Genomic DNA, 9,106 nt, shown 5'->3' with positions numbered 1-9,106 from the left:
TTTGCTTATGCACACATTTTTTTCTTCAGTGATCACAGACACTTGTTTTTGTTACAGTGACTCCATGCTTTCCTTCTATCTTCTTTGATGTGTTATTTTGCTCATAGAATCCTTCAATTTTACAATCACAAGGCTTTATTTTTTCTTCAGTTCTTTCAGCTTGGGCTGATACTTTACTCTGGCTTCTCAAGCTTCCCTTTTACATTTTTTCAGCTCTTTTACTCCATCACTTCTTCCTTTTGTTTTAGTGAATCTTTACTCAGAGTCTCTTTACTCAGAGTCTCTCTGGACATCTACTTTAATCTTTTGCTTCTTTTCTTTTAAGTGACTGTGATGGTTAGAATTTTTGTCAATTTGATGGTACCTATGTGGAGGTAGGGATAGAATCCAACCTATCACTCAGGTCACAGCCTGATGATACCTCCTTGGGGTGGTAGCCTCATCATAAGAGAGGCGCCAAGAGAGTGTCTCTCTCTTGATCCTCTTCACCTTCCTGTTTACTTGGATTCTACATCTGGCTCTGTCCAGGGATGGCTCTTGTGGCATGTCATCCCTGGGTGTTGTTAGCACCCTGACAAGTGCTTGCCAACATGTGTCCTTGTGACTGTATACCCACCAGCCTGTGATCTCCCAGTTCCACTGGCAGCTGGGTCAGTCTGAAAGTCTCAGGCTGGCATCAGACCCATGGATTCAAGTCAGAGTGATGTATGACTCTTTCTTAATACAAAATTATTTCTTGATATAAAGTTCTTCCATATATCTATATGAGTATCAATGGTATTATTGCCGTAGAAGACCCAGCCTAACACAGTGAGCTTTTGCTTGCTCCACATGAGAGTCTTGGTGCCATTTCACAACTCATCTTCAGTGTTCAGTACATCAAATCTGTCCTTAGTATGACCTTCAAATTCAAGTGTGATACACTCAAAGTCACATTTTGACTCTCCTGGAATTGTTTTGTTCTCTTTAGCTTCAATCTGAACTTGCATATGAGCAATTTGTGGTCTGTTCCATGGTTGGCCACTGGTGGATTTGACTTATATCTCTTCCCAAATATAGAGTACATTTCACCTCTGTATATTCCATCTGGTGAGGTGTTTATGCATAGTCACTGTTTCTCGTATTTTTAAAAGGCCTTTGCCATAAAGAAGTCATTGATCTTGCAATGCTCTATCATACAATCTTTGGGATCATTTCATTTTCTTTTTTTAATAATAGTTTTATAAGCAAATATTTGCATGTCTTACAATGCAGTTGTTCAATAATATTAAAGAAGAATTGTGTAATCATCACCACAATCAATTTTAGAACATTTTCATCTTTCTTTTAGTCATTGCTGTTATCTCCCCTTTTCCCTCAACCAGCCCTACCATGTCACTAGGTGATTATTAATCCAGTTACTGTCTCTTTAGATTTACCTATCCTGGATTTCATATATAGATTAAAAATAAAACAGAGAAACCCCTGTTGGAAACAAAGAAGAAAATGTTAAAAATAAACTTTAAAATGGGTCAAAAAGGAGCTCAGATAATAAGGTTTTACATTTTAACCTAAGTTCATCTGCCATAATTGACTTTACAGTGCTCTCTAATTTTAAAAAAAAAAAAAGCTATTCACATCATTGAACTGTGGTCAGAGGGGAGTCACAGGAGGCTTAGTCCATGTGGGGACCCTGCAAATGGATCTGGGGCTTCCACAGCCTCCTGCAAAGAGAGTGTTAAGAATTTAAGCCCTGATACTATTCCCTCCTCCACTCGGCCATCCAGCTTCATCTCTGTCATCAAGGCCATATTTCTCCACACTGACCCTTTTTCTTGGTTTCCAACTTTCACATTCCATTCCAGTGGTTACCAGTGTATCTTTTCGGTGTTTGATTAATTTAGACTGATGATGTTGGCTGAATGATAACGTGTACAAAGAAACAGAGAACTTTAAGTATGGGTACATCATAATTAAATAGCCTCTAAAACACACATACACACACACACACACACACACACACACACAGGCAAGCTACAGAATGCTTGAAGGTACTTATGCCTTGCTTTAAAAATAGTGGAGGAGGCACGCCCCTCTCAAAGGTTTGCATTCAAACAGGGACCTGGCCATCAGAAGAGACAGCTTTTAAAACTGGGAATGCAGAAATGATGAACAAAGGAAGTGCAGCAGAGGAGCACGCTCAGGGTTGTTCGAACCAAGCTAGGAGGAGCTTGCCTTTTCCAAGAGACAGAAAGGAGGCCAGTGGGGGTTGCATGACTGAAGAATGAGATCAGATTAATGGGAAGGTTACTGGGGGAAGGATCCTGCAGGTTAAGAGGACTGATACTACCCCAAACAAATGGGTAGGCCTAACATGAGGTTCAGACAGTCAGTGTCCCCTGGATACCACTCAATTGACTTTTATCAAAACAGTCTCAGTTCACCAAAGTTTAACCTATACTAGCAAACGCAAGGTGGTAGAAAATACAACCCATTTCATCATCCAAACCAGCTTTACATTATGACCACATTCATATATATAGAAATAAAAACAGGGAAAATTGAGAAGATAAATCCTTCCATTATTTAAAATAAAGTTTCATATTTCAGCATTACTTTAGGTATTTTATTTTCCTTTTGAAAATTAATGTGCCCTGTGAAAATAATTGTATAATCTATCAGGAATAATAGGTTCAATCTTTTCCTATAATATATTTTACACACTAAGTCTTTGGACTGGCTTTTTGTCCAGTTTCCTACCCCCTTTTTTTTTCTTCTTTATTGTCAAATGAGTTCAAGAGAAAAAATCATTAATATCTGTCAACTTCCTTTATAACCTTAAGAAAAAAAAATCTTTCTATGATATCACACAGACAGATTTTCAATTTCCTTGTGTAATAAACAGCTGCTTTCAGATTTGGATGTAATTTAAAGGTTTGAAAAAAATCACATTGAGATTGATGAATAAATCAGTTGTGAAGACAAAAACATTGATGCCTGTTGAAAATACCTCTGCCGACAGGCAGGAAATGAAATTAGTTCCCAGTAAAATGTGGAGCTGAAGATCACTCTTTGGTTGTGCTGCATGCTTTTTAGGACTTATGAGGGTGACACAATAAAACTGCTATGGATACAGGAATCTAATTAAAGAGCAAATGACCCTTCTGACATCAAATTAATCTTTATCATGTTTCTTATTTTTATTTCAATCTTGCACCAGAAAATGAAATTTAAAATTCCAGGCTTGTTACAAAACAGTTGGTAATTTTTCTTCTGAGCGTTAAAATGCAAAACATCCAGTGGTGTTTAATTAGAGCACTAGACAATCATTTTTCAAAATATTTATATCAACATTGTCATTTCCCATTTACATCAATCGTGCGGATGCACTTGGCTCTATGTTTGGCCTCGCCATCTCTTTATCTAGGGTTCAGAAAGAAGGTTCCATTCTCCACATTGACAGTTAACTCGATTTAAAGCTTCTCGTTAATTTTTCTTGGTCTTTCTTTTTTTCATAATGAAAAAAAAATTAGATTTAAAAAAAATTCTATAGTTGAATATGCACAACAAACCACACACCAACTTACGGACATTCCTATCGGAGTGATGAAGAAGGCAGATGGGAAAGTCAAGGCAGGAGGGGGGAAGGGAACAGACAGTCGGAGAAGTCAAGTGCATGTCTGTAGTGAAAGGGGGAGGAGCAGTCTGCAAGTGGGGGAAAGAAGGATTAACAATACTTTTAAGAACCCCAACTGAGGGGGGTGCCTCCTAACACACAGCAAATAAGCCATATTGGCCGAGTGTCTGTATACTCCCTGGTGACCCAGGCCAAGTGCTGTAGCACACTGGGCCATTGAATCCTGGCTCTTCAATGTGCACAACACACTCAAAGGCCATCCCAGAGGGATCTGAAGTGGAAACCCCATGAGGTGAACTAGGCTCTACCTCAAACACACCTGTCACCCGAGGGATTGAGACTAAATTTACGTAGTATTCGAAGACGCACAAGACAACTACATCAAGTGCAGTGCACTGTGGGTAGGTGCAAAAACATTGGCTTAGCGCATCAATGTCCTGCTGGCTTAATTAAGCTATGTATTTTTCTGGCAGGCCTGGGATTAACAATTGTCAGTTAATAGTGTTTTCCCCAACAGCCGACTGACTCCCCTTGTTTGTGTAACTAGCATCCCGCCACGAAAGCCTTTATTCTGTACAAGTGAATGCTTCAGGAATCGCGATGTGTCGTTAACTTACACTGGCCCAGGAGCCCTCTCTCAAAGTGCTTTAAAAATTAGTAACAGGGCTAATCAATGACACTATTCACAGAAGGCCTTTATGCTCCAGGGAGATGATTGATTAGACTCTCTATCACAAGTTTACAAGGAGGTCTCTCAGAGCATCCAGAGGTAGATAAAAAGCATAGATTCACCAGGAACAGGAATGGGAGTAGCGATACCAGGAGGGCAGGGGGAAGGCGGGGAGAGGAGTGGAGGAAGGGGGACCCGATCGTGATGATGGACACATAGCTGCACCCCCCCACAAACGGGGACACACAACAGAAACTGTGGGGGAAGGGAGGCAGCGGTCAGTGTAAGATAAGAAAAGAATAATCATTTATCATTTATCAAGGGGCCACAGGAGTGGGAGCAGGGGAATGGGGTGGGGAGAGAGGAGCTGACACCAAGGGCTCAATAGTAAATAAATGAGGCAACACATGTACAGAATTGCTTGATACTATTGATATATGGATTGTTACAAGAGCTGTGAGAGCCCTCAATAAAACGTTAAAAAACAAAAACCAAACATCGATTCGGAAATGGATTTGAGGCTTTCACTCAATCCTAGCTCCAATTTAAGAACAATTAGTTCTTGCAACATGACCCGGCTCTATATTTGCCCTCATGTGGGAAACACCGAAGATAAATGTGCTATAGCAAAGTATGGTGAAGAAATGAGATGGTGCCAAGCCATCAGATGAACTAGTGTCTGGCGTCTTAATGGCTTGTTTCCAAACAAGCAGCCATCTAAGTGAGTTGTCAACTCAGTCCACATGGAAGAAGCACACCAACATCAGTCACTGAGGGATATAATCCGAAGCCAAAGGAGGGAATAGTATCAGAGCCCAGACTTCATTTGCAGAAGGCTGTGGGTAGCAGTGGAAGCCTAAGATACATTTGTGAGACCTACACATGCGCTAAGCCTCCGGGGGTTTCCCTTTAACCGTAATGGAGGGGTACCAATAAGCTGGTTGCAAAACAGAGAGTATTGGAGAAATAAATGACTTTAGGAGATCAAAATTATAAACCTGACTGGAACAGTTAAAACCTTATCACTCGATCCTCCCTGGGATGCACTTTGGGCCAGATCTGCTTTTCCATATTTTCTGTGGGCTTGTTTGTTTTGATTTCCATATTAGGGTTATCGCTAATGTAGTGTGTCATTGTGGGTAGCCTTCTTGAATCTTTGTAATGTGTTTCCTGTGTTTCACCCTATGAAACCCAGGATTGTTGAACCTGTAGAAACAACAATTAGAATAAGGGTGTTTTTTTTTGTGGGGGGTAGGGTATTGTGAGGAAGGGGGGGCAGTAAAGAGGAACTGATATCAAGGAGTTCAAGAAGGAAGAAAATGTTTTGAAACGGATTGTGGTGCGATTGTACACTACTGCTTGATGTGATTGAACTGTGTGATGGTATGCTATCTATATTATATAAACACACACACGCACACGCACACACACACACACACACACACACACACACACAATTTGGCCTTATCTCTGTGACATTGATTACGTTCTCTGAGTTGTACCACTGTTCCATGCATCCTTTTTGTTCCTACTCAGTGGTCTGTCTCATCTTTCACATTTTAATAGGATTTATCATATTAAATGTAGACATTGAAGTTAGCTGACTTGTAAATCTTTGAGCTTTGTGTATTGCACATTTTTGTTTTATAAACTGTTGTCACCTCTATCCTTTGTTGGATGGGACAAAAGCAATGTAGGTTAGTGTTAGTTGTTATATGGGGCTGGTTGGAAGCCGATCGATTTGTTTCTGTTTATTTTTTGCTTCTTCATGTGTTGAATGTCCTCAGCTAACTCAAAACATTTTCAATTGCTCTTTATTTGAAACCTGTTTGCTTTTAGGTTACATTTTGTTGGTTCTGCGGAAATCCCATCTGGAGAACTTTAAATGGCAAGAACAGGAGACCATGGCAGTTACTGACTTATACTTGGTTGGCCTTTCCAACAGCAGCGTCTAATTGTCTGTATGCACTATTTATGGAACTATCGCTATGCACTGTTGTCGATGATTTTGTTGCTATTGGGTGCCTTTGAGTAAATTCTGGTGCACAGCCCAATCCTCCACCCAGCACAAGGAAACACTGCACGGTCCTGCGCCATCTTCACGATTGTTGCTATGTTCGAGCCCAGTGTTGCAACCACAATTCATGTTCGATCCTCCTCCTTTCTTCCCCCCTACCCCCACCCCCGACCCTCTGCTTTACCAAGCATAATGTTCTCTTTCAGGACTGCTCCCTTCTGATATGACACCCAAAATGCATAAGATGTCTTCCTTCTAAGGATCATTTTAACTATACTTCTTCCAAAACAGGTTTCTTCATTAATTTAGACATCCATGGTATAGTCAGCCATAATGTAAATGAATCAATTTGTCTTTGGTTTTCCTTGAATGCTTATGAGGTAATTGAAAAGACCATGGCTTAAGACCATGTGTTAATCCTCAAAGTGACATCTATGCATTTCCACATGCTAAAAAGGCCTTTTACAAAGATATTCCCAATGCACAGTGAACTAGGCCCGGAGAATAACTAGTAAGTATTATAATTGTGTGCTGCACTCCAGACCATTACAGTCCAGCCCATGGGAAAGGGGCTTAATCCGTGAAGGAGACAGGCCACTCTTTGAGTGCTCTCTCGTCCTTAAACAGCATTACAATAAATCAGCAACAGAAAACATTGCAGTTGATTGGATTCTTGCTCATGAGGCCCCACACAGAACAACTCAATAGTGTTGTCTTGCTGTAGTCTTTATGGAAGGAGACTGTCAGGACTTCCGCGGCATCCTTCATTGGGTTCGAACAGCTGACAAGTAGATTAGGAGTTGAGCACACACTGCTTGCGCCACCATGGATCAGCATCACACTAGCCACTAAGACTGTAAGAAGACTGGACTGTAAGCCACTTAAGGGCAATATCACAGGATCGCAGGGAGTTACGAAATCTCACTGGAAACCAGTGAGTCTCCTATCCTGACAGGGTAGATGCATGGACTGGAAGGATTTGAAGCTAAATAGAGACTTGAATAGCACCTCAAACCTCGTCCTTTGCACTTTCCTACTTTGGAAGATGTTTATTGCTTGAGTTCCAGGTAGTACCTATGTAGGCAATTTATTTCCCTAAGCCAGTTGTTACTTTGGAGAACATTCTATTCCTTTGAAGTCTGTGTAATGTCAACTAGGCAGTGTGGTCAATTTTCCACTTTTTGTTGGTGTGTGTCCCATCATTCAGAGACATGTCTTCCATGCACAGCTTTGGTCAGCACTAATGTGGACATTGAATAAAATGATTTTTCATTGAATGGGACAGATGTAAAGAATATCTTAAAACCAATATTGAAAATTAAAGACTTTGGATAAGTAGTATATCTGACTCGTTACCCAGGACAGACGGAAACATGAGCCAAAAGCTAAAGAGCCAGGCTTCATGCAAAACCGATCATCTTTTCATCGTGTTGAGTTAAAAGCACAACAAAACCACAGCAGTATGATGCCTTCCAGCACCTCCTGCGATTAAATTTTAAAGGAAAGTGTTTCTTTTTAAAATATCAGAATTTTTAGTAGTGAAGACCATGGCTTAAAGTTGCAGAAAGCACAGTCATGAGATCCAGTGACTTTTTTGGTCATTTCTACCAGAGTTCGCTTTGTGCTACTCTTGAATCCTCCTGATGAGCTGAAAATAACTCAGTATAGAATGCTTCTTGTTTACCAAATATAGCTATGTTCTTCAGAGGTTCTCTCATTGAATTTTTAATAGCTTTGTGAGGAGTAAAAGTCAACACTTCACTATGCCAGTATATTAAAAGAATCTTCCTGAAGTTTTATGATTGTTTGCCAGCTCATAGGCTTTTCAATTAAAAAATATTTGCTCTGCCTTATTCTTTGCCCTCTCTGTGGTTTTCAGTGGCAAGTTGTTTTCAATCTCTTTCTCTTTATTACGTACTCCAGCAACTTTTAAAAAGCTCTGGTTGAATTTTTTAGCTGAGAGAGAAGTACAAATAAAAGAAGAAGCAGATGGTCCCTTTGTGAGTGAATGAAGAAAAAGGGTTTTGAGAACAATATGTGAATAGGTGTAGTCGAATCAAACACTCACCCACCTGCTGCCAGAGCCTTCAGAAAAGACTGTTGCATATTCTGAGGATTAACTATTAATGTGTCCTTAAGCTTGGTAGAAAGCAAATTTTGAGAGATCTCACCTATTCATCTCTTTGTTTTGACTGACTTGGTATCTGTATTTCACGCTGTTTCTTAATTCAGTCTCCATATGCAAGAATGTAATTACAGGTTTTCTCATACATATTTAGATTAAAGAAATATAGCGGGATCACTTTTTTTTTTTTAATGGTGTACTTATTTTTCCATGTGTTTGCAGAGTGGATACAACTGACGGTGTTTTTCTTTTTTCAAAAAGCACTTTGATCTTTATTTTCAAACTTGCTTTTCCTTTCAGGGATTTACTCTTCAACCCGACTATCCGACTATTATTAATTCGACATCTACAGCTGCACAAGTTGTTACCCAAGCAATGGAGTTCGTGCGTTCCGGGTGCAGAAATCCTCCCGCCCAACCTGTGGACTGGAATAACGACTACTGCAGTAGTGGGTACGTGGCTCGTGACCGCCATCTGGTGGCGAGGTCCCCTTATAGCATGTACGTCGCACCTTGCTTCATAATCAATAGATTCTTCCTTTTCTTGACCTTGCTTCATGATCAAAGGAAACATTTTTTTCCTTTTCTTCCTGCTTCTCCAAGAGATCATCTGGAATGGCAGAAGGCCCCTCGGTAGATATGTTTAGTAATCTTATATCCTTGCCAGGAATAATGTCAT

General features: G+C 40.2%; 1 protein-coding gene across 1 annotated transcript in view; it reads left to right on the top strand.

Moving 5' to 3' along the window:
- TOX (thymocyte selection associated high mobility group box) overlaps positions 1-9,106 on the top strand; it is a 245,773-nt gene that overhangs the window by 234,443 nt on the left and 2,224 nt on the right. Inside the window, exon 7 of the mRNA XM_004697577.2 lies at positions 8,729-8,880. Coding sequence (XP_004697634.1) covers positions 8,729-8,880 — 152 coding nt within the window. The remainder of the gene's footprint in view (positions 1-8,728; positions 8,881-9,106) is intronic.

Source organism: Echinops telfairi, unplaced genomic scaffold, assembly GCF_000313985.2.
Source record: "Echinops telfairi isolate 266 unplaced genomic scaffold, ASM31398v2 ScPeMD7_1;HRSCAF=3_0, whole genome shotgun sequence".
NCBI lineage: Eukaryota > Metazoa > Chordata > Mammalia > Afrosoricida > Tenrecidae > Echinops > Echinops telfairi.
This window is presented reverse-complemented; position numbering and strand designations above follow the sequence as displayed.